The sequence below is a fragment of the Erithacus rubecula genome (assembly GCF_903797595.1).
Source record: "Erithacus rubecula genome assembly, chromosome: 14".
Taxonomy (NCBI): Eukaryota; Metazoa; Chordata; class Aves; order Passeriformes; family Muscicapidae; genus Erithacus; species Erithacus rubecula.
This window is the reverse complement of record NC_136666.1, coordinates 14614043-14640361: the sequence shown is the minus strand read 5'-3', so window position 1 is coordinate 14640361 and position 26319 is coordinate 14614043. Positions and strand designations below refer to the sequence as shown.

The 26319-nt window shown below is 40.3% G+C and overlaps 2 protein-coding genes across 5 annotated transcripts; one reads left to right on the top strand and one right to left on the bottom strand.

Moving 5' to 3' along the window:
- Positions 1-343: 343 nt before the first annotated feature.
- On the top strand, positions 344-16922 carry MNS1 (meiosis specific nuclear structural 1). Of its 3 annotated transcripts, none has more exons than XM_079317581.1 (11): positions 344-472; positions 788-877; positions 1080-1207; positions 1647-1749; positions 2527-2756; positions 3476-3692; positions 3771-3878; positions 5057-5314; positions 5503-5628; positions 7210-7282; positions 16834-16922. In XM_079317581.1, exons 1-11 carry the CDS (start codon positions 470-472, stop codon positions 16866-16868), a joined length of 1371 nt encoding a protein of 456 aa, XP_079173707.1. In that variant the 5' UTR covers positions 344-469; the 3' UTR covers positions 16869-16922. The 3 variants fall into 3 exon arrangements, with proteins under 3 accessions (XP_079173707.1, XP_079173708.1, XP_079173709.1); XM_079317582.1 differs by lacking the exon at positions 16834-16922 and adding an exon at positions 9190-10232; XM_079317583.1 differs by lacking the exon at positions 16834-16922 and having other exon boundaries at positions 7210-7520.
- TEX9 (testis expressed 9) lies at positions 8342-25084 on the bottom strand. 2 transcript variants are annotated; one of them, XM_079317584.1, is made up of 12 exons: positions 24946-25084; positions 24769-24854; positions 23870-23933; positions 22622-22692; positions 18624-18672; positions 17595-17680; positions 16896-17074; positions 14948-15030; positions 12485-12658; positions 10998-11132; positions 10421-10555; positions 8342-8827 (listed from the first exon to the last, which is right to left on the bottom strand). In XM_079317584.1, exons 1-12 carry the CDS (start codon positions 24988-24990, stop codon positions 8741-8743), a joined length of 1194 nt encoding a protein of 397 aa, XP_079173710.1. In that variant the 5' UTR covers positions 24991-25084; the 3' UTR covers positions 8342-8740. The 2 variants fall into 2 exon arrangements, with proteins under 2 accessions (XP_079173710.1, XP_079173711.1); XM_079317585.1 differs by lacking the exons at positions 23870-23933; positions 24769-24854; positions 24946-25084 and adding an exon at positions 23752-23834.
- Positions 25085-26319: the final 1235 nt, after the last annotated feature.

The window sequence follows — 26319 nt, the reverse complement described above, 5'->3', positions numbered from 1 at the left end:
ACTGTAGGGAGCAGTTGTGCTCTGTGTAAGGTCTCTCTGGAACACTGAGGGCTGGGTTTTCTTGAATAAAGCATACTCTGTGCCAAGTAACCTTACCAGAATCATCTGTTCTGGTGATGTTCACGATCCGGCTCTTGTGTTCTGCCCTGTGCCTGTATCGCCCATACCTACTTGAGATTCGTCTTCAAAGCTGTGAAAAAGAAATTCTTAATTAAACGCTGCCACCTGGGGTTTGTGTTTAGAGGTGAGTCAAGTGCATAATTTAAAGTCACGATTCAAGAAATGCTTTCAAATAGCTTTCGAAGTCCCCCTGGCGGTGACGTCACGCGCATATTGCCCCGCCCATTCCTGGGTCACCTGTTAGGGCCGGTTCGCCATCTTAGCCAATCAGCGATGGCGATCCCCCGGAAGTGAAACCTCGCCCTGGAGCCCGGCGGCGCCGCGCGTTGCCACGGCAACGGCCGGCGGGATGGTGAGAGGGACGGGACCGTGAGGGGAGCGGGATGGTGAGAGGGACGGGACCGTGAGGGGAGCGGGATGGTGAGAGGGACGGGACCGTGAGGGGAGCGGGATGGTGAGAGGGACGGGACCGTGAGGGGAGCGGGATGGGGGCGGCATGGGGGACGGGACCGTGAGGGGAGCGGGATGGTGAGAGGGACGGGACCGTGAGGGGAGCGGGATGGGGGCGGCATGGGGAGCGGGACCGTGACGGGAGCGGGATCGGGCGCAGCATGGGGAGCGGGTCCCCGCGCTGTCCTGCCCATCGCCTCTCCCTTGTCGCCCGCAGGCGTCCGAGGAGCGGGAGTGGGGCAGACGGGCGGCCCGGCTGCGGGCCGAGCTGGAGCGGGAGCGGCGGCTGGATGAGGCGCTGCGGGCGGTGAGAGCCCTGGGGCGGCCGCGTTCAGGGAGGGGGAGGCTGGCGAGAAGTGTTCGTCCGGCTTTAACTTTGCCTGTCCAAAGCTTTCCCCATCAACAATCATTTACTGGCTTGTACAGTCTTGCTTGACTGCACAGTCTCCTTGGCTTCTCCCAAACGTGCGTGTGCGAGAGTTGGTGCGGGAATTGTTTGCTCTGATCAGGAAGAAGAGAACAGAAAGCAGAGAGCGCTGCAGCTGGAGCGAGAGCAAAAGCTGGCGGCTGAGCTGGCGAGGCGGGACCTCGAGAAAATGAAAGATGAGAAGATCAGGCAACAAGTCAGAGCAAACAGGTAATTCAGAGATTTTCCACCTGTATCAAATTGGCTGCTCCTGTTATCAGATTTGAGAAAGCTGTAACAGGAGTGGGGACAACTCAGACCTGAAAGGAAAAGTTACTTTGAGATCAAAGTATAATAAAAAGTTAATTTAAAGTAAATTTTGCTAATAAAAATATTGAGCTGCAAAATTTTCATTTTGAATATATATATATGTGTGCTTATATAGTTAGAAGTGAAGTACGTAGAACTGTTGATAGCACATGTAGAAATATACATAACTCTTGTTTCTAAATGGACTTTCTTTTCTTTTTCTGCCCTTTAACTAGAGCAATATTTTTCATCAGGGTTGACCTGATGAAATAAATAGTGTGTTTAAATAGTGATGGAAACTTAATTTTTTCCTTTAGATACCTACCTTTTTGTAATAGGATAATTTTTCTTCCCCCTCCAGTCTTGAACTTCGAGAGTTAGAAAGAAAGCTGAATTCTGCTTATATGAATAAAGAACGAGCTGCACAGATTGCTGAAAAGAAAGCTATATACGATGAGAAAATGGTAATTAGTGTATCCCAGCAGGAGTCACATAACTCTTTGTATGGACTGTGAGGAAGATTTTTCCTTTCACTTTTTTATATAAAATATTGTTGCAGCATTCAGTGTTGTTGAAAAATATATTTTGTGTTATGAAGGATTAATTGGTAATTACTAGCTATAAAAAAAATTTTACTTTGCTGTTGTAATTGAAGGAATAGTGATTGAATTAGCTATATGACTAGTTATAGTTGTTATTTTACTTGGTTTGTAATATTTATCCAAGTCAAAACTATGATATCCTTTGTATAGTAAGTGTTTACAGTGGTGAATCCTTACCTCAGAATCTAGTTGTTGAAAACACTGTTACTGATGTTAAACAGGGATCTGAGTAACTTCAGAAAGACTTGCAAATTTGTACTTACATACTGGTGATCAGGCAGGTGATTCTGATGATGTTAGTGCAGAGTTGCTATACAGCAATGTGCTCATTGAGGGTGTTCTCTGTACCCCTGCCTCATTCCAGTCATTGTGCTGATGTGAGTCCCACCCATTTTCAAATGCCCAATACTTTGTTTTTTAGGTATTTTTGGTGCTCCTCAAGTTGCTCAGATCTTGAGGGTGCTCTTCAAGGGTTCTACTGACTGGATTAAGCTATTAAGCATGTTAAGGCTCTATATTTATAGATTGAGGTAGAAGATATTAATTTCTGCTAATGCTGCATAATTCCTTTCCATACTGTATTTTTTTGTTGTAGTAGTGGGAGTGAAAAGGAATCTTGCCTTGCCTTTTTCCCCCTAGAAATGGGAGGATGAAGTAGCCCAGGAGATGAAGGAAGAGTACGACAGGTATCTGAAAGAAGAAATGTCTGCAGAACTGAGGCGACACCAGGAGAAGAAAATGTACCATCAAGAACTGGATAAGCAGATTGAGGAACAAGAGAAGAAGAAGCAAGAGGCTTATGAAGAGTTCCTAAAAGAGAAACTCATGATTGATGAAATTGTAAAAAAGATCTATGAAGAAGACCAAATGTTAGTTATTTTGAGATTTTATTATTTGTTAATTTAAAACTCATAATTCTGCACAGAAAGCTAATTTGTATGCACTTATTCCGTATAGACTAAGGCCCATTTTAGTTTTCCTTGGTCACATTTTACTGACAAGAGATTGACTTGTCATGAATTTTCCCATTGAAACTTCAGAATGTCCCAGTTATGGGACAGTCTCGTGTCCTTGTTCCCCACATATGAAATCCAGCTTATTTTCAGGAGGGCTTTCATTAGGCCCATCATGCTGGACACAGCAGCACATTACACATTTCTGCCTTACCTTGTGTCCCTGCCTTGCCACCAGATGTTTAGTTTGCATGTTTTAAGAACAGGGAAGGAGGTTTTGGAGAGTAATGTGTGTAGGGGGGAGAGTTTAGTGTAAATAAAAAGTTTAGGGGTTGTGGTGGGCTTTGTTTCTTTCTTTCTTTCTCTTTGATGGGACATATATAAAATGCAGCAGCAGTGAGTGCTTTTGTGTATAGTTGTATTCCAGAAAGGTGTTAGATGTGAGATTCCATTATTGGGGCAGTTTATTACTAAGTATTTTAATTTAGCTATCTAGTTTCTAGTTGAATGGTTAAGGAGAGTCATTTAAATCTTAGTCTCAGGAATATATTGTTAATGCTGAGCATCTGGTTGATTAAATGTTATTCTGTAGTATGTTAAATAATTATTTGAACATTTTTTTCCATCTTATGCAGGGAAAAACAACGGAAGTTAGATAAAATAAGAGAAACTCAGACATATATTGAAGAGTTTATAAAAGAACAAGCTATCTGGAGGAAAAGGAAACAGGAAGAAATGGAAGAAGAAAATAGGAAAATTATGGAGTTTGCCAACATGCAACGACAAAGAGAAGATAATCGGATTGCTAAAGTTCGAGACATTGAGGAGAAAAAAAAGAAAGTTCAAAACATGGTATCAAAAACTGAAATTGTAAAAAAAATTGTTGTATGTTTTTGTCTTTCATTTAGAAACCTTTCCTTCTTGTAATAGGTTGCCAAGACCATGGAAAGAGAAGAACAGAGGCGTAAAGAACAGGAACAAATCCGTGAAGATCTGTATCTGGAAGAACAAGCAGCAATGGAAAGGAAGAAGGAGATGGTAAGTGCTGGCAGATACACAAAGAGGGTTTTTTGCACACTTTGGATTTCTAAATCTGCAGTATTGTTTGTGACTTTGGAGTTTACGGTTATGCTCTAGCACAAAGTATCTGTTTTTCAACTCTGTTTCCTTAATGTTCTTGGTCAAATAGGCAGTCTCATTAGCTTAGGTTTTGAAGGGAAAATTTTGTACTTTGGGTTTTCTTTTCTCTTTCTAAGGTATTGAAGCTTTAATTTCACCCAGAAAGTGGGGAATGAAGGTTTTGAATACCCTTATGGCTCCATTTATGCATTTATTTATCTTGTGAAGGAGAACATCAGTAACTTTCAAGTTTAGATTTAAGCTAATTAACTTTAATTAACTGCTTTTTTTCTGCATGTCTATTTCCTGTGGGCCTCACACTCTGTCTTACCTTGCTGTGGGTGTGTGACAAACAAAATGTAACATAGGCTGAGATACCAAACTCTGTTATTTTTAGAGTGTTGTTCAGGACAACTGTCTTGTTGATTCCCTTCATCATAGTGGGAAAAAAATCCCCTTTAGTTTTGGACTTAATTTTGACAATCTTGTGACATTTGCCAAGCTGATTAATACTGGAGAGCACTGTCAGATTTGGAATTGATGCCTAGAGACACTGATCTGGAATAGGGACTAGACAGAGCAAAAAGAATATAATAGGTATTTATTGAAAGGCTTTATAAGGATACATCTTGGGCAGTGTAAGAGCTTGGCTAGGGCTACACCTAGGATGGACCCTAAGATGGATCCCAGTCACGAGTCTTCACACTTCTATAATTCTGGTCCATCAATACACTGGGGTTAACTGTCCAATTACAGCTCCAGGTCATGAAACCTCAACCCCCTGGCTTGCCCCCTTCCCTTCACCATGTTGTTGCTTTTTGGGTAATGGTTGTCCTTGATTCTCCAGCTGGGAAGGGACTGCCTTGTCCAAGCATCCTGCAAAGAGAATCTGTCAACACCCAACATGAAGTTTCAGTCACATATCAGGCAGCAGAGAATCTGAAAAATATAAAAGCTAAAACTTATGGTGTCAGAATGTTTGCTCCAGTTAATTATGCTAGAAGTTAAGAGCTACAGAAAATTTATTCCAAGATAAATACAGTACATTGGCTGTTGCATGTTCAGTAATACTGCATTTTACTAAATTTCCTTTATAGGAAGAAATTGAAAAGAGATTAAGGCAGTGCCTAGACTTAAGGCAAGCATATGAAGAGCACTTTGCTCTAAAGGCAGCAGCACAACAAGCCATGAGGGAAGAGGAGGAAGCTCTCCGGCAGCAGATTTTGGCCAAGCTGGCCGAGGACGATCACATTGAGCAGCTGAACGCGCAGAAACGGAGAATGAAACAGCTGGAACACAAAGTGGCTGTGGAAAAAATCCTTGAGGACCGTCGCAAACAGTGTATTGCAGAAAAAGTGAGAGTTTCACAGCACCTTTGGCTTGAGCACAGTGTTTAATATGGGAATACTTGTGCTATCCTAAGGGACAATGCTGGTGTTGCTAGGTGAAAGTGATGGGAATTGCAGAGAAGAGTGGGGGGAATGAGCACTTTGTTTTGGCTTCTGATAAGAAAAAAGTATTTTTAGAGCTAACTTTTTTGTAGGAGCGTGAACTTGAAGAAAGAGAGTTAGAGAAGAGAAGACAAGAAAGCATCCGTGCAATTATTGAAGAAGAGAGACAGAAACTCTTGAAAGAACATGCGTGGAAATTGCTGGGTTATCTTCCTCGAGTAAGTGAATTGTATTTTAAATATTTTTAAAGTCTGTACTGTAAATTGGTTTTTTACTGGTCAGTTCAAGGTGAAGCTGCAGAACTGTGGGAGTTCCTGGAGTCAGTGGATGTCCTTACTGCATCAGCTTGCCACTGTTCACCTCTTCCTTTTGCTTTTGACTTGGGACCCATGTACAGCTCTGCTCTTTCTGCTGAGGGGCCTTGGGCTCTCTGCCACTATTGATGCTTGTGCAGAACTTGCTGAAAGCTTCCACAGCACTTTGCATGTCTAGTGTTTGAAATATGAAACGTGAGTTCTATAGCAGGGCTTCTCTAGCTAGAAGGGGGTTCACCATCTCTTAAAACCTCTTTCCACCCAATATCTCAGTTGGGGTTTTGGCAGCAATTTCTTGCAGCTCTGGGTTGTCTGCCAAGTATTCCATAACTATGGACTTTGCAGCAGTGCAATGAACTGCAGCACTTACAGAAGCATTACAGAGCTTGCTCTGTTCATCCCTGTTTCTAGAAGTTAAAAGATGGAAGCAGTTACTGCAGTAGGAGTAAACTACAATTTATTTTGTATTGTGCTTCATTATTGGAAAGATCTCCTAATGGTACACAAATGAACAGAGAGCTGCCTTAGGGATGTAAAAATCCATTTACAGTAGGGAGGAAACTATCCAGCTGGTTAAAGAAATTCTGCAATACTGGAAAATGTGAAGTAGAACAGAGTTGAATTTTTATTCAAATATTAATACGATATTGGTGCAGGAATTTGTAACACTTTGAGTGAGTTGCTATCTAATATACATTTAATTAAAGGATAACTCATATTGATACAATTTTGATAAACTTTTCTAGTTTGAATTTGCTGTTGTAGGAAGCCTTGGCAATTTCAGTGTCTAAGGCTCACACGTGTGCCATGTATGATGTTTTACTTCTCTGTTCTCTGCTTCAACACTGTGTCTGAGTTGGGTACTCCTTCATCACATTAATTCACTAAAATAGTTAAACAGCAAAGTGCTACCAAATTGGAAACTATCCAATATAAATGCAGTTTGTAACTTTTCCCTCCGTTTTAAATACTGCAAGGTGTGTTCATACATAGTTTTAGCAGTAAAATTAATTTAGACTTAATAAGAAATTTAGATTTCTGCCTGCCTCAGCTTCTCTTCCCCAAAACATAGTTTTTCATTAAGTTGTCCAGCCTTACTTGACTTCCCAAGTAATTTCCTTGTATGAGCTAATTCCAACACAGGTAAAGGTGGAGACAGAGCCCCAGCCCAGCCAGGACCTCTTTTCACTGTGCTTGATTTTACTAAACCTGCTCCTGTGCTGTACTGACTGTAATCACTCCTGTGAGCAAGGGAACTCAGCTAATGTTATCTTTTGGCAGAACAAAAGGGAGGCTCTGGTTTAGCACTGAGTTGTAACTCACCTGTTTAGGTTTTGTGACTTGCTTTAGGCTTGCTTAAACAGTGACAACAGTATTATGGCTATCATTATGGACACCATATTTTTTTCCACAGAAAATTTCAGAGATCCATAGTAATCTCTCTACTTTGTTTTACCTTCTGATGTTTCTTTCCCATTAATGCAGGGAATACTCAAAGATGAAAACGACATTAACATGCTTGGAGAAGATTTCAGATTGGCTTACCAGCAGAGAAGAGGTAATGAACTTTCAGAAGAGAGCTGAACCTTCCCCAGCTCAGCTCCTGCTCTGCCACTAGGTGTCACCTGATTCCCAGTGAAAACTTTCATTTGCCTTTAAGTGAGGAATTCCTTTCTAATAGCATTAAAAGCAATCATTTTGAAATGGAAGTTCTAAACGGATGAGCAGTTAGCTTTATGTAAGTGTGTGCTCCACTTGCATTTTTCACCAATAAACTGTACTGGAGTTCTCAATTATTCTCAGCTAGTCATGTAGTAAAGAAGAAATGTTTTCTTCAGCAATATAGCAGAAACCCAACCTAGCATATATATTCCAGTCTGAACTAAAGGATTCTCCTAATGCACTAATTTGGGGAAGATGTTGCTGTACTGGCATTGCACAACCCTCATCCAAATGTAGTGTGTCTCATCTCTATGAGGTAGGTCCAAGGTACTTCACTGGTAGGATCTAAGCAGAGATGTTGTGTCCTTCCGAGGTCAGAACTACTGTTTATACCTTTCTTTCAGTGCATCAACTGACTGTTTTTGTCCCATGTTCTTACTCACTCTGAGGGAAGGATCCATAGCTGAAGTTTGGCAGAGGTTCATGCAAGCAGCACAGTTGTGTATTGCACATTAATGTACAACAACAGGCTCAGCTCAGCTACCCTGAGTCTGTTTTTGATAACAGTGATGACTAATTAAATTTTTAAGGATGTAATGCTTGTAGAGCACCTGAGAATATGGAGTCATTGCTCCTGCCTGTATCCCAAAGAAGCAGCTGATGGCCAGGGAAAGGTTTAATACTTTCACCTTGACTGAAGGAACAGTTTTACACAATACAGCTCCATGGGCCTGTGGAGTCTGTCTGGGCAATGAGGGGCAAGTCTCATGTATTGTTATGCCAGCCAAAGGCCAAGATGTAATGCCTGAAACAAGTTATGGTCATTTCTATAAAAGAGCAGTTGGTGCTTAAATTAGATGCCAGACCAGTTAGCTTTGAGGGGAGATCTGTTACAGAGAACAGACAAGGCCAATTTTCCAACCACGTGTTTTAAAAAGGACATGACATTTTCTCCTCAACTGGATCACTGGTTAGTTTATTTTTGTTGCAACAAGGAATTTTCTGAGACAAAATCCTGACTTCCTTGGACTGAATATTACCATAGGTAAGGCACAGTTTTAAATGCTAGAACAGAGCAAACTGATAACAAAGTTCACTTGTTGGAATGTTCCTTGCATGGTCTATGCTTCTCTGCTCTTTACAGAATGGGCAGTTTGGCCTGGCAATGAAGTAGAAATTTGTGTTTCATACATTACAACACAAGCTATCAAGTTTACAAAAGTTAAACTATTTAAACATAAGCAAAATCAACAAAATCAATTCAGTGGGATATACAGTTATTCACTATTAACAAGGACTCATATACAGTCCCAAAATAATGTACCATCTGACTCATCTTTCAAACAGAAGTTATTTAATGGGATCCATAATTTCCCCACTCAAGAGCTTTCATGAATTCCTCTTCAGTAAAAGAAAGCATCTTGGCAGCTTCAATGTGCATCTAAAAAAAGACCAAAAGAGCAGAAGGTAAAATTGTGTGAATGACCAATACAAAATCCTGGCTAATGGGGATATTTTTATGGGTTTAATAAAGCACAGAAATTCCTGGAAATCCAACAACTCTTGTGACTTCTGAAGAACACATGTAAGAAAACTGGTTCACATTCTTTCAAGCTGATCAGTAAACAATTTAACATTAAAGGTATTACAAAGCAGATCACCCTACTCCTGATATTTATTGTCTTTGGGAATTTTTTTCCCTCTGTGATTCTTCAGGCTCTGTCTGCTCTGTGCATCTGTATCTGCCACACAAATACTACACAAAAAGCCTAAATTAGGTTTTTCTAATTCATTCAAGAAAAGGCCTGTTTGAAGCAAACTTGAAGTCATTTCACTGATTGTGAATACTGAGCACATGTGAGCTTCAGCTGCCCTTCCCCAGTGCCTTCTGCCAAAAGCTGCAAGGGGCAGGGTTAGCCCCAATCTCTTCATGTTTCTCCAGTCACAGTCTCTTCAGAAAGGACAACTCACAGCATCCTTCTGTGAGTAACAGTTTTTGTAAGAAAAGGCAAGTGGCTTTTTCTCCTATCTTCAGTTCTGATACAGCATTTGTAATTGTTTAAAAATGTATTTAATGCAGTTTGTGACATTTGCCTGAGACCATGGGTTTGGTTTCCAGCCAAACAGAAATGCTGCTCTGGGACACCCATTTCAGTGAATTCATGATCCAGAGCACAGTGAGCTACCTGATCTGGAAGAACATATTTTGAGTAAATGCTGTGTAGTTTTCCTTCTCAAAATGAACTTGCAGAGCTAGAAGGATGAGCTGAAGGCTAAACTACCACTGTTGCTGTTAAGACAAATCCCCAGGATCTCCTCTACATCCCGTTACTGCCAGAAAAATTCTCTTGCATGGGAAATACATGAGCAGCCCTGCTTCCTCTTATTCCACTTACCTGTCCTCCTTTGCCCTGTGTTGGGGAGGTATTCCAGATTCAAGGGTGTAGTTTCATATTGCAATTCCCAGTTCTTTGGATAAGTGTGTGTATTTTGCACCCTGAAGTTGCCCCTTCATACAGAACTATTCTTCCTCTAGGGGCTCAACAGCTTTGAAAGTGTTTACTAAATGTCTGGTGATCACTGAGTAGTCAAAGAGTAAATAAAATGTTCTACTCTCATCTCTAAGGCTGGCCCTTCTTAGAGGAGGTTCTGCTCAACAAGCCACCATACATTGCTTGCTTTAGCTGTCTTACAGCTTCGTTTGAGAGTGCAAGAAGTGAATTGACTCCATCCCAAAATGAATCCCATGAGATTTAGCAGAGTAAGCAATTGGAGGTGACCCACTCTGGTGTTGAGGTCCTGTCCAGCCCATAGCTCTACATCTCATACAGCCTCAGAAGGAAAACTGATGGAAATGACACATCCCAAGTATTATAGGTGGAAAATAGTTTGATTTGGGCAATATCTCTTCATATACATTCCTCATTTAATTTTCTTCCATGTAAACTCACAGTTTTTAGGATTACTTTACTGGACAGCAGACACATTTAGCTAGAGGTTGTTAACTGAAATACACCCATAGGCTGCTCCTTACCTTTTGTCTCTTCAAAATATCAATTAACTTCAACTGCTTTTTAAAACCTGTAATTAGCTCTCCTTTTTGTTTCTGCAGTTTCTTGTTTTCTGCTTTTAATTCTTCGATTGCTTTGAGTTCTTGGTTAGCTACATCCTACCAAGGGAAGAAAAGCAGAAATGTATTAATTATGAAAATGGTGCTTTAACCAATTAAACCTGATATTACATAAGAAAATGACAAACAGTAGCCACATATGAAAGCTTAGAAAAGAAAATGTTGGTAATAAGAGCTGTGGTTTGCCTTTGTATGTGTTAGGTGTGTTTGTGTACTTCTCCCTCTTTCTAAACATCTCATTTTCACACAAATTAGGAAAATCAGAAAGGCTTTAACTTCATTCTGTACATTTCTTCTTCCCACAGAAGTTACAGTACCATCCTCTAGGATAACTTCTTGAGGCCTTTTGTGACTTGCTCCAAGTTAATTTTGGGGCTGCCTGTAAGAGATATGAATCTTCCAAAGCCCATCAAGCTTTATATCTCATTCTAGCATTACTGAGTGATTACAGACTGGAAATTGTTTTCCTCAGCCATAGTACCTTGTTGCTTTGCTTCAGTTTATTCAGCTCCACTTTATACTTTTCCACTTCTTCCAAAGCCCTGTTTAAACGAACCTCTGTGGCACTCTGAGTGGCTGCAGCCTGCTTTTGGGCACGCTTTAGATTCTCCAATTCCTATTTAAGGAGCAAAGGACAAACCCAATAAAAACATCAGCAAAAATAGTGTTCTAATGAATCCTGTATCAACAGCACACTTACAAAAAGGCTCACCCTTGAAAGCTGAAGAGTCTGTGAACTTCTTTTGCCTGCAGATAGCATCTGCCTCAAAGATAATACTACTGTTAACATATCCCCTTCTTGAAAAAGGATCTTTCTCATATTAATATTTTTAGCTTCTCTTGGAGTAATTGTGAAGCTAATCATATAAGACCACAAGATTGACTGAAAAACCTTGTATGATCAATCAGAAAAAGAGAAAAAAAATCCTGGATGGTTTGAATAAAATTTGTCCTGTCTTGCTTTAAGAGAAAGAACTAAATTACTGTGAATCTCTAGGTCCTATTACTGTGAGCTTATGAGTAGTATAAATACTAGTAGTGAATATTTTTCTTCACAGAATCACAATCAGTGTAAGGGAATTTAAAACCTCCAAGTATCTGCACAAAAGAAACCCAAACAAACCACAAAGTCCATTCTAATTTTAAAATGCCAGAACTATGAAACACTAAGATGCAAGCATGCCCACACAGATCTACACCATTATTTAATGGAAGTATGAGGGCTGAGCTGTGTTCTGTTTTCCTCAATTTTTTAACTGAAACATTCTCCTGGTTGTATTAAATGTACTACCCACCACTGTATGTAATACACAGTTTTGAAGACAACCTCTCTAGCTCTGAGTAATGAAAGACAAGCACATGATGGTCTTAAGATGAAGTTCCAAACAAAGCAAGCTGCACCAGGCAGGGGCACCACTGACCATGTGTGGGACAGAGCAGCTGTGCTCACTGGGGCACAGCCACTGCTCTTCCAACAGCCCATTTGCTACAACAAAGACATCCCTTCCTTCACCTGCAGGAGATACTATTATAAGCTGCAGATGCTTCTAAAAAATATTCACTAGGTTCTACAGCTTACAATAGAATTTACAGAGGCAATTTTTTAAAAAATTATAATTAAAACCCAAAAAATTGAATTTCCTTGTATTTTTCAGGATTCCTTTTAAAATTTGACAGCAGTTTCTGAAAAGGTAGTTTTGTCTCTTGTGTGTCTTTTACATAGGAATTTCATTTTAAAATACAGAAATATATAATTGTAGAAGCAGAAGAAAAGCAGACAGCAAAATATATTATTTCTTCCTTAAAAAAATATTAGACCATTTAAAAATACAATTTATAAATTAACAAACATTGAAACACTAATCAGATCTTAGGACACAGCTCTATCAATCCATCAGGGAACAGAGGGCAATTTGATGTGGGTTTTTTCCTCTTTTTTGAGATAAATGAGACTAACATCTGCAGTACCTTTTCTAGTGCAGTGATCTCTTGTTGTAACCCTTCAGTTTTTTTGTTTGCTTCTTGTGACAATATTTTGTACTTCTCAGTCTGAGACTGTTGCAGGCTAATTGTTCGTTGCAGTCTTGTGTTTTCTTCTTCAGTATCTTTGAGCCGAGTTTCTAAATTCAGATTTTCATCATCCTGTAGGGCAGCAATTAGCAAAAAACCCCAACTGAATTATTGTAAGGAAGCAGGAGGGTAATGCAGTAACAATGTCTTATAAATAAAAGGCAGTGAGAATATATGTGTTGTAGATTTAGAAATAGCAACAAGTAAGACTAAGAAAACAGAACACTGTTTTACCAAGATAATACTTTAAAAACTAGTAACACTTTTCTCCTTTAATTTTTTTCAGTCTTTTACTTGAAAATGTCTTGTACCAGTATGTAAAACATTCCTCATAGCTCAAAGGTTTTGAAAATAATCAAAATGTTATAGAATTATATTAATAACAGTTGCACACAGATATTTTGTGACCTTTTTGTGAGAATAGCTAAATGCACATATTAGGAAAAATTATGGGAAAAAGAATATAATTACTGATAAACCACTCCATTATGTTTTAGAAGATTATCTGGTTTTGACTTAAAAGCAAGCTAATGATCCAGAATACATCAAGTATTCAAATTTAAGATTCTTTTAACTTGAAGTGAGTCCTGACTTAGATTCATGACCTACTGGCAATTACATCCCACATCAAGCATTATAATTCAAGGCATTTTTCTTTTATAACCTTTCAAACTTTGTAAGTGAATACTAATGTAGATTATTTCAGAGACACATTATGCACTGCTTTTCTTTAAGAAAAAGAAACCAAGGCACATGCAGAAATGGAATTTCTGTGAAAAAAGTTTCTCTGCTGTTCTCTCAGTCCCTTGGAATAATACAAGCTTCCCACCTGGGAAATCTGTGTGCTTTATCCTAAGCTTCCCATGACTTCATTCACCTCAGAAACTCCCACCTCTTTAAATTTAAACAGATTTACTGCTTGCTTATAACAACTGGACTGTGAATTGGAACCAAACCCAGAATCTATCTCAAGGCTTTGCCAAAATGAAATTTTTGTGACCTTCTGAGTGTAATAAAGTTACTTTCACACCAAGAAACTAGAACCCAAAATGATACATTTACATACAAAGTGCTAAGGGAGCAGGACAAGAATAAATACAAGGTTGTCTTCTGTCATCTGCTACAGTAACAGAATTTTGTAGTAATTTTGGCACGGAAAGATGAAGTTCAATTGCTACTGACAAAATTATATTTGATTTGAAGATGAAAATGTCTTTAAAATCTAATACACCAACATTCTTCTGATCACAGCACAGAAATACTGAAATGCAGAAGCACCTGTGTTGATAAAATAAAGTACAGATATAAAATATCAAAATCTAATTACTTCTGAAGATTTTGTTCATGTACTCATCTCAAAAACCACATTTATACTATCATCCTGCTCCTTAATGCTAAATTAAAAGCTTGTAAGAACATACACAGGTGTTTTGCCATATGTTCTTAATGTCATCATCCCATTTGGGCCTGGGGAATAGGTGGAAAATGCATTCTGAAGTTAAGAGACCACAACTAAAAAAAATTCAGTTATGTAAAATGGAAAGTTAGTTCAAAAACTTTGCTTGATTACAAATACATGAATAAGAAGTGATGTCTCTGGCAGACAGAAATTAACTACTTAAGTTTTTACAGTTCAAGAGCTGTTTGAGTATCACTTTAAAATATACTGCCAGACAGTGCAGCTCATAAAACTCAGTTGTACATTCTACCTGTGAAATATTAGTGTAGCTTCACAATGCCTTAAGTTCAGTCTGATCTGCCCAATTATGTAATTTCAAATATTGTCCTCTGCATCAATTGTGCTCCTGAGAACAGAGAAAGCCTAATTTCCGTTTTGATTACAATATTCCACTTAATATGGATGCTGTTTCCAGACTTTGATCCACTGATGACACTGAAAGCACCTGACTGTATTTCTGAAGCTGTTCTATTTCTCATTCTACCCTGAACATCCATCTTATCCCAAAAGCTGGCTCTAGGCACACTCCTCCTCTCTGTACTCCACAATTTGCATTTCACCACTACTGTTATTTCCTCCTTTTCCTCAGGCTCTGCTCTGCTTCCCACCAGTGATGCTTTGAGACTTTGCAGCACCACAGTGGCCCTACAGCTGGAGCATGTCTTAGTTCCCAGTGGTTCTTTCCTGCCCCAAGCTATTTTCCATTAAGTGCATTTTGCAAGCTTTTAGCCCAAGATCACAATTATACAGAAGTTACCACCTCTGACTCTAAATTCATATAATATTTTTAAAAAATAGAACTTTAACTCTTAATACTTAGAAAAGTTGAGAGAATTCTGTTTTGGGATTATTTGTTAAAGAGGAACCTATTCCATTTCAAGATTAAAAAATTAATCTCTTACCTTTTTTCTGCATTCAAACACTACATTTGCCAGGTCTTCCTGTGTCACACGTAACTTTGCCTTAAGAAGTCTGATTTGAGCTTCTGTGAACATAAAAAGTTACATTTAATATACACAAGTACTCACTATCCAATGCAGAAAAGAACCAAAACTGTTTCAAGAACTCACTTTCATCTTCTTGTATTTAAAACCACATTATGTTGCTTATAATTATTGAAGAGAAACTAAAAAATCAAATAAAAACTTGGGGGACAGTGCCCATGATCCAAATAATCAAAATTAAAGATAATTAACAATTAGCTTCCTAACTGGTCAATTTTAATCACCTGATGAGGCTGATAAAGAGGATTATCACTTCACAGGATGGTCTTAAGTTATAAAGTAACCAATGATTTAGGGACTGGTAAATAAGAAAAGTACATTGGAGAGACTCTGATACCCTACAAGAAAGAACAGATTTCATAAATTCTTGAGATAAGATGAACATGAAGTGCAATGATATGTTCAAGTATTTTATTCCTATGTGTAAGAGTATATTAGATAAAAACAGAGCTTCATGTTCAGCCTTCTCTGTGTCTGTGTGCTTCTCTCATTGCTGGTTACTGCAGAATTGAATTATAACCCCCCAAAACAATCCTAGACTAAAATAATGTCTAAGCTACTGTGTTGGCAGAAAAATGGTTGTGCTATGGTGGCCTGTGATCATGAAATAAGGACAGGGAACCCAGTTCCAGGAAGAGTGCTGCAAGAAGCTCAAGGAAAGGACAATGCTATGGAACCTTATCAACACATTGGCCTAAATAGCACACAGGCCTAAGGAATCCATTATGGAGATTCCCACTGAGCCCTCCCTGTAAGAGGGCCTGCTTCCTTGTGAACTCTTCTGAGAGTCTGACCCTGCTATAGCTTATTTACCACATTAAGGAGGCATTCAGAGTATTCAAAACAGTCAATATCAAATTCAAAATGCAAAAATCAATCAATTTTATTTCATCATTAAAGTTACAGAAACAATCCTCAATACTCCAATACGTACCTTTGGTCCCTTATTACAAGGCACCAATAATAACTTTTCTTAGTTGCCTTGAATTAATTTGGTACAAGTTTCCAATGCAAGCAAAAGCAGTTTCTTTTTGGTTCAGAAAGAAAACTATTAAAAAGTCATCTGAGGATCTGTTATGGGAGACTTGCTAACAGAAGATGTGCATAGAATTACATGAGGTTAGAAACCAAGCTATTTCTGTGTTGGCATGCTTGTTGACATCAAGCTGTTAGATGAAAAGGAGAGGGCTCAGGCACTTCCAGCTACTGTGGCAAATCTCTGACTTCATGCTCACTTTAGCATTGTAAAGAACTACAGAAACTCACTTTTATCATACCAGAGCCAAAAAGACAGATGTGTGTCATGCCTTTAGCCTCACTGGCCAATGCTGTGCTGTTTCTAGGACAGAGTACCATTTGCAGTGGGAAAATATCTGCAGGATTCTAATTCAAGCACTGTAGCTGAAACATTACCTCGCTTCAGCCACTTGCTGAGATCCACAGCACTGGTCTGAGGAAAGGCTGTTGCCTCTAAAGCCAATCTTTGCAAAGACTGAAGCTCATCTTTTTGCAAATACAAGCTTAACATTCTGTACTTCTGTTTCCCCAGTGAAATGAATCAAATGTTATACACTTATTCAACATATGTAACCATCCAAATATCTCCCTGCAAAGGTGGAAAGGAAGATAAAAATTCACTTTACCCCATAATCATTCATATGATCTACCTGATCTTCCTCTAGGACTATGTAAAGAGGAAAAACCTTTTTCCCCTTTTCCTTTAAGTAAGGCTTCAGAATTTTCTCTAATTTTTACAGAAGCTCCTTATTTTTTTCTTTCCCTAGGAAAACCCATTCTAACAGACATGAAGCAAGAATAAAGCTACTAACCATGGAAGGAAACTTACCTGCTCCCATTTCATCTCCAACCCTTGGAATAATATCATCATCTGGACAGTCTGGTAAGACTCCTTTCTTTAGTTTTTCTTCAACTTTGCTTATTGTTCTTGTTAAAGAAAAACCTATGCAATCTTCCAGTACTGCAACACCATCAGCACTTTGTACTTCCACGTTTCTTATTTTTGAACTAAAAAATGAAAACCCCAGATTTTAAATTTATAATACATCATATATTTGTCAACTTTTTTGTATTTGCTATCTTTGTATTACTGAGCCTCTTGTCCTGTGAGGCAAAGAACAACAGAGGAAGCCCCTCAAGGCCTCATGTTTCCCAGACCCAGTCTGATCACAAATCAGGCTGTAACATCCAAGGTTATGGCCCAGGTTGCCTCAGGTGCTCTATTTTTGCTCATTGAGCCTCCTGTTACTGAAGGAGTTTACAGAACTCAGAATTCAGCTGTCAGCCTTGAGAAGTGCTAAAGCAGAAAGCAATAATTTAATTGCTGCAATATTAATCACATATGTTCACTGATAATTTTTGGTGCAAGTAAACAGAGATAGCCACATGGTGGAGCTGATTGAGGAGGATCAGAAGTTTGATACATATATTTGCGTAAATAGAAAAGTATACATCTGTAAAATAACTTGATAGACAAAAATAGCAACTAAAAGATTTCATGACAAACCAAATGAGATGTTTGATATACCTTGAAGTTGTTCTTTTTCCCTTACTGGAAGAGTATGGTCTGTTCTGAGCTGTGGGCACGGAAGGAAATTTCTTCTTGTTTTCTACCTGAAAGTTTTTCCAGAAATTAGTGGGGTGTTATGATTATTATTATTGAAATACTTTTTTCTAGTTTTTTCATGGTTTTTTTTCCTTCTTCACATATATGTATACTCAATGATCAAAGTATGATTTTCAAACTTTCAGAATTACTTCTCAATTTTATTTGCACTCATCTTTAGCTTTCAACTGTTATGTCTCTACACCCTAATTGTAATACATCCAATAGTCATTGGCTTGTGGGAGATTTTCCACACATACTCATAATAAATCTATGCATAAGCAAGGCTCCAAGTTTTTATCAAGGTATTAATTATTGGACTGTCATCATACCTTCCAAAGGATGTTATTTTATGCATTATTGTAATCTTATAAAGTCTCTGTTGAAGGAAGATTAACAATACTTCTATTACTTTTACCCAATATTCTTAAAAATTAGAGGGTTTTCTACTGTATTCTGATAAGAGCAGATGGTATTTTAGAAGCTTCAGCTCACCTCATCAAAGTTTCAATACAGTTGTAGTTAGAGACTAATGAGATTGTTTCTAACCTCATTTTTCCATTATATTTTCAAAATTCAGTTACTCTGACTACTTGTTTATTATCTAGAAGGCACTGGTACTGCCTTTAGTATTACAGAGGTGAGGGAGGGAAGAAAGAAATTATGTTCTAATATTTTTCACTTTGAATTCTTAATTTGATTTTCAAAACACTGAACATTTCTATCAATGCTGAAGAGAAAACAGAAAACAAAAATTAAACATTATGTAAGTCTACCTGACCACCAGCAGCACTGAAGAGCCCTGGTAACACTGTCCCTGTAGCACTGCTTTGGACATCACTTCTCTTTGGCTTGGCACTGATCTAAATCCCCAGTGTAGCCTCAAAACCACAAGTCATTATATTTTTGAAATTATGCTAGAAAAGAATTTAACCAGGATAGTTTTGGTACCTTTGCAAGTGAGTGTGTAAGAGATGAAAATTCAGAACAGAGTGGATCCCTGCATTAAAAAAATAAAAAGTAAAATGTCACTGATCTATAATAATGTAAACCCTTTGCAGTTAAAAAACAACCCCCCTGTAAGAACTAGGAGAATGACATTTTATATGTCTAGGGTAAACAATATAGCTAAAGTGGGAACATATTCTGAGTTCAAGCATAAATTCAGTCTCATTCACTGCATGCCCAGTCTACCTCACTTCAACCCAAATCACCTGGTGAGTCTCTGGTATCTAATGGAACAGCACTCATGTAGAGAACCCTGATCCTGTCTCTTGGAATTCAGACTACTGGCTTGTCAGATCAGTGATTCCCTGTACAGTGGGTACTCAGCCAGGAAACAGAGTCACAGCCTCCCCAGGACAGTCCAGAACCAAAGACTGCCAGCAGCTGACTGGGTGACACCTATGTGACATAAAACCCCTGAACTCATACAAACACAGAGAAGATATGACTAGTATTCTCTACATCCTATGAGGAGGTGGCTCCACCTCTCCTAGCAGGATCAGACTGACTGTTGTCAGCATGCTGTGTACTATTCAGGTCAAATCCCTCTCCAGATAGATATACAGATATATGGATATAATTTTGCTTTCAAAAAGAGTCATGTGAATGTATATTATTGAAACAAAAAGCTGTTTTTTAACTACCCTTTATAAAATTTTTACTTGAATTAAAATGCTGGCTTATAAAAGATTTTGAATAAAATTTAAATTTCTGGCTCATCAAGTCATCTAATTTTTTAGCCAGGCTGATTTGAGCAAATGTTTAGATCTTGCCTTAAAAAATTTCACAGACATTCATCAACAAGAATTATCTGCACAAAGCTCCGTATTTTATTAATCCAAAAAAAAAAAAAAAAAAACAACCCCAAAAAAAACCCCTGGAGAAATCATCTGTGTGTGGCTGGCAACAGGCTTCAAGAATAGGATGATTAGTTTTTGTCTATTTACCCTATTTTCCTCAAGCTTTCTCCCTATTGGCTAGCTCTAGGAGCATGCAGAAGGTGAGGATTTGCTGCCACAGAAATAGCAGTTATATGTTATTCTGAAAAATATGAAAATACAACATGCTCTATACTCAAAAAAACAATTATGTTCTTTCCCTCAGCAGAATCATTTGCTCCTAGTGAATCTTTTGTCTTAGGGTGGTCTTAAAAAAACAAACAAAAACCCAAACACGAACAAAGCAAAGCAAACACCGCAATCTCATTGTATCTCTCAAATTCTCCAACACGTTTAACCCTAATGGTCCTTTCCGTTAGGATGCTGCGCATCCATTGCAGCCCATTGTGAAACCCCTCTGCAGCTGTGGGGGTGTACGGCCGGTGAAAGGGCTGAGTGACCGCATAGAGCACAGGGCTGTGCCACCCCGGAGGGACACACGGACACAGGGACACACGGACAGGCAGCCCGGGCTGTGTGACCCCGCAGGGACGCACGGACACAGGGACACTCAGCCCGGGCTGTGTGACCCCGCAGGGACACACGGACACACGGACACAGGGACACTCAGCCCGGGCTGTGTGACCCCGCAGGGACACACGGACACAGGGACACTCAGCCCGGGCTGTGTGACCCCGCAGGGACACACGGACACAGGGACACACGGACACTCAGCCCGGGCTGTGTGACCCCGCAGGGACACACGGACACAGGGACACTCAGCCCGGGCTGTGTGACCCCGCAGGGACACACGGACACACGGACACTCAGCCCGGGCTGTGCGACCCCGCAGGGACACACGGACACACGGACACTCAGCCCGGGCTGTGTGACCCCGCAGGGACACACGGACACAGGGACACTCAGCCCGGGCTGTGTGACCCCGCAGGGACACACGGACACAGGGACACTCAGCCCGGGCTGTGTGACCCCGCAGGGACACACGGACACAGGGACACTCAGCCCGGGCTGTGTGACCCCGCAGGGACACACGGACACAGGGACACTCAGCCCGGGCTGTGCGACCCCGCAGGGACACACGGACACAGGGACACAGGGACATTCAGCCCGGGCTGTGTGACCCCGCTGCCCAGCGCCGCCAGCCGAGCCGTGGCTGCACAGGGACTGTAAACAAAGCTTGCTGCTGCTGAATAATTCCAATTTCCCTGCTATAGGAACTCCAGAACGACTTCATTTAAAATCGACGCTGACTTGGAGAGCGATTTAAATATTTCTTGTCTTTTTTCTACTTTGCTTACTCATTTGTTTTTTTCCTTTCAACCTGACATTTTTCCCCCTGGATACTACCCCTTATTTTGCTTCAGTTTCTCCCTTCTTTCCAGTTGCTTTAGTGTTCATTCTCTTTAAAGGAATCAATAGAAATTCCAAAGAGGTATTTCAAAAATACCTCAAGTGCTTCCTTTAGATTTAAGGCCTATCTGCTTGCACAATTTAGAAAGAAAAGAATTTTTAATTAAATATTAAATACTTGGAACTAATCTAATTGAATGGCCTCAATGTTCACTCATGGATAATCAGTGTGCCTAATTCCTAGCAAACATTTCTAATTTTTTTTCACTACAGCATGGGATTTCCAATCTTCTCTCATGTAAATGTTTACCAGAACACTCTGCTTACCAGACTGTGGGTTTCTTAAGGTGTTTTAATTTATGTTGGTAATTGGTAGGTCAGCTGATGCTCTGATTAGTTGCTAATTGCCCTTTTTGTTTTTTGTTGTTTTGTTGGGTTTTTTTAAAAATTCTTCCAACACTTAAATTTATTTCTAATGTGTACCATCAAAGCTAATAATTCCCTTTGTGGGGCTGAATATTCCAATCACATTACTTAATAAAGCAGCCCTAAACCTCAACTCCGGTTTGAAGTTCTTAAAAATTCTCTGTCTAATGTTCAAAGTCCATCTAACATAACATAAAACTAAAGTGAGATCCAGAGTTTGTTTAAAAAGCATGATTATACTGACTGATAACACATTTAGTTTCTTGCCCCTCCCTCCCTCAGCTATGGCTTTAAAATAGGAATAACTTTAATTGTAGCAGCAAACTTTTGCTGGTAGTCAGGCTTCTATCATAGAAGCTGACTTGCTGTCACACCTTTTTGTGCACTCAGAACCCTTTTTACTTTCAGAAAAACTCTGTGTCTTTGCTTCTATTCTACACAAAAGTAACTATTTGATCATCTTTATCAGACTTTCATATACACTGTTTGAAAAGTTTCCCAATTGCAGCTTAATATTTGAAGCATTTTATTGTCTGTTCCCGTATCTTTCTTATCTGGATTAGTGACATCATAAATTCAGGAACCTACAGTTCAGATCCTTGATAAACTGCATATTAGCCTATCCTAATTCACCAATTTCCCACACTATCAATATACAAACTTGAACAACTAAGGAAGTAATAATGCCCCTGAATAACTAAGGGAATCAGCCATGTCCCCACTCAGAGCTGAGGGGTTTGGACACTCAGGCTGTGATCACCCAGGCCAAAGGCATGCAGGCCCAGCACTGCACTGGTATCCACATTCCAGAGGGTGGCAGCTCAATGTTTGCCTGTCTTAGGGTTTTGTGTTTATTTGTATCAGGCATTTCCTGTCCCAGGAACATTTAGGCTGAGTTAAAAGTGAACCAGTATCTATTCCTTCACTTTGTCAGCTCAACTGTTAAAAACCATCCACTGCCAAGTGCCTACTGTTTAGTACTGCAAAGAAACCTGTGACCTTTCCTTGCTCTTTTACAAAGGTCAGCACTTCTTAATATCTTAGATAGAACATTCCTGCAAAATTAAGCTTTCCTTGAAACAACAAGGAACAACACTTGCTTAGGATCATTTTTTTTTTTTTTTTAATAATAGTAGAAAAAAAACTAAGACTCCATCAATGCAGTATGCAGCAAAGATAAATAAAACAGGAGTATGATTAGGACACGAGGCAAGCAGGATCAGTGTGAAGTTCCCCACCAATGATACACAGAAGTTGTAAAGCACATACCTCTGTCTGTCATCCTCAGGTGACTTACTCTGTACTGAAACTGGCTGAGATAGCATCTTCTGCTGGCCCTTCTTCAGTAAAAAAGAGAAAAAAAGCAGTTGATCTTGGGAGAATATAATCCATTAAAGATGAATTACCTATCTGTAAATCATAAATCACAGTAACTACAGTCTACATGGAAAAGGATGAAAACTATAGTTTACTGTGGAAAAGCATTTCTGAAACACAGGAAAAGATATCTAAAAATGAAAATGCCATTGCTGTTTTGTTGTTAAATGTATATCTGTGCAATCTGGCAGTGCCACGTGGTATATTAAGTACTCTAAGAATATTTCATCTTCTGCTATATTTAGAGAAGAAAAAAACAGTGGTTTTGTTGTCACTGTTTTCTAAAGGAAAGAGACTAGATGCTATTTTGGCCATTTCATCTGCTCCTGTTCAAATGCCAAGCATTTAGCCTCAGCTTGTCACTGCTCTAGAGAAGAATATGTTTTCATGGCCCATAAAATTGAACTTTCGACAGTAGGAAAAGTGTATACTAGTACAACTTTTCAAAATACTTAGTAATTGGCTTTTTAAGCCTTGTTTGTTTTTTCTTTAATGAGTGTACTTATTATGACTATTTCTAATATGCAGAACACTTTCTCCAAACTGTTTTGGGTATTTACCATACCTGCCCTGTTCCCTTTTTATTAATTTGTCCAACTTTCATATAAAGTCCTGACTCTCTCTGGTACATAGCTGCACCAATGTTAAACTACAATACTGATAACAAACAGCAACTTTTTCTGTTTTGAGAAAGTTTCCCTCTTAGTAAATTCATGTTTTCTGATAACGCTGCTTATTCTTTGTATCTCTTTCAGCTTGAATAATATAGATCTACTTCACTAGGTTACTGTAACAGTATCTGGCTTTCAAATACTAATTTTTAGTATTTAAGACATAAACCCACCTACAGATAATTTTCTTAAACAATGAAACAAGATTTTAATATGGTTTTATGTATGCATCTGCACAAATGCTGTAGGCAGGTGTGTGAATATCTACCTGATGAAACGAAATATAAACTACTTTTGAATATATTTTTAATACAAGCTAACAACTTTGAAAAGAAAGAAATTAAATCTTACCTTGCATTTGAAAGCAGCATGCTTCTAGTAGTCATGGTCTAAATTTCTTTTGAAGCTCAACCCAGTGTGCATGTGAATCCAGACTAAATGATGTTAACAGTCTGCATAACCTACTCACCATTAGTTCTTCAGCCTGACGCACCAGTTTTTCTGTTTTGGCTTCTAATTCTGCATTCAGTCGCCTAGAAGAGTAAGAATTTTTTGTCACTGAGTTTTGGAAAGATTTAAAAGGAATAAATGTGTGACAGTATTTTTGCCTGAACGGAGTGAAATTGTAATGATTGTTACAAAGGAATGAGTGAAATTGTAATGATTGTTACAAAGGAATGCTGAAATACACGTCAAGGTACTAGAAAAGTTACGTTTGAACAATTTCCTGTGTTTCAGCCAAATCAATAGTAATGAAACATGTATACTCATTAAACAGCAAGGTTTAGACTATAACTGTGAGAGGTGAAGGATGTTTTGGACATGCCATTTCTTAATACACATTGTGTGTCTTTATTCCTAAAGGTTTTCCATGTTTAACATGTATACCCAGCAGCAGGGATTGGGGAAGGACTCACGTGTGACTGCATTGCTTTTCGGGTATTTAAAGATGTGTTGCTGTATGGGTACGGCACTGAGGTGTTCTGCAGCTTCGCATTCTGCCCCCGGTGCTGTGATTGCCACTTTTGAAACCTGGCTCTGTGCGCCCGCACCGTTCACAGGGGCTGGGCACTAACAGCTAACGGGGACAGGGCATCCATTTAAAACCTCTACAGCTCTGAAGCTGTTTTTAACAGGTTTAAGCTTTTATAGAGTCATAATTTAGAACTGAAGCGAATGTTGGAAGCGCAGAAGAAGCTCACGCCCGGGCCTAGAGCCCGCCTGCGGCGGCGGTGTCCCGCAGCGCTGGGGCTGCCCCGCGGGCCCGGCGGTGCCATCGGCCCTCGGCGGGGCCGAGCCGCGGCACCGGGAGCAGGGGAGCGGCTGAGCGCCGCTCCGGCGGGGCAGGGCAGGGCCGGGCCTCCTTACTTGTACTGCTCTTCCTTGGCCAGCCACGCTCCGCTCAGCGCGCCGGGCCCCGCCAGCGCCGGGGGGCTGCCGGCCGCTCTCCGCACCTGCGGGAGGATGCCACCGTGAGCGGGCCGGGCTCGGCTCGGCTGGGCGCCGCCGCCCCGGCTCCGAGCCCAGCCCGAGCCGCCGCCTTACCCCGGGCACGTCCCCGCCCCGCCGGGCCGCGCCGATCGCCGACATTTTGTCCGCGCCGAGGCCGCTGTGGCGTCGCCTTCGCCCGGGCAACCGGCGGCCGCCCGCCCTCGCTGCTTCCTCCCTCCTTCCCTCTCTCCTCCCCTCGGCCCGTGTCAGGGCCCCAGCGACCGGGTGACACCCGGCATGGCGCTGGGCTCCACGGGCTCGGGCTCGGGGCAGCTGAAAAGGGCTGAGAGGCCATTATATTGTTAATGTAATAAATATTTATTACTGCCCTTCTGGCCCTGCTGCCCGCTGTCCTGCCAGCGTCCCTCGTTTCAGTGCCTTAAGCTCCTGTTTGCGGCGCACAGCGCTCTGGTGCTGTCGTCCCTCTGCATTTCCTATACACACATCTCTGTAATTGTCGCTTTGTCCTCCGCCGCTAGCTTGAATCCCTCCATAATTTTTGTCCCTCACCCACACACAGTTTGATTTTGCTGCATTTCTCCTTGCGGTCACCCACGAGCCTGTTCCCACTCCGGCCTGTCACAAAGTCCGAGACACAGAATGGGTCAGGTTGGAAGAACCGCAGCGGGTCCATCTGCTCCAGCCTCCATCGGGGTCATCCCTGGGCACATGGCACAGGATTGCATCCAGATGGTTCTGGAATGCCTCCAGTGAGGGACACCCCACACCCTCTCTGGGCACCCTGTTCCTGTGCTTGCTCACTGCCCAGAAAAGAAGTTATTCAGTAGGCTGCAACTTTCTGTGCCTCAATTTCTGCCCCTTGCCTCGTGTCCCATTGCTCAGCACCACCGAGGTTTGGATTACCTGCTCACACACCTGCTCATTCACTCCCATCTCCTTTCCCAACTTCCCAGCTGCTGATCGTGCCGCTGCATGTGACAGCAGCCCAGCTGTCCTGCACCAGGTATCTATAGAGAAAGAATAATGTGGTTCTATACTGATTTATGTAGGCCTTATATTATTTTAATTAAGAGATTTGCACAGGGGAAATCAGAAGGGCTTAGGTGGCTGGATGTAGAAGAACTGTGCTGAAGGATTTCTGCACAAGTATTACTTGCAAGACAGAAGAAATACTTGAAGATTTTGAGCATTGAGACCAGCAATATAATGGGATAAATAAAGTAAAATGAAAGACAGGACAAATTTGATTAGTGGAAGGCAAAATATTGAAATATCAATATATAGAAAATGAAAGTGTTTAGCGCTAATGTTGAATCAAAAGTATTGACACACACAGGGAAAAGAGTGAGCCTATGAAAAATGTTATGGGGACTTTGAAAAAAAAAATCATTAAGAAGTAATTTTCATAATTTTTGTGGTTTTACTAATGAGAAAACCAAGCAGTTAATAGTGGCATTTAAAAAAAAA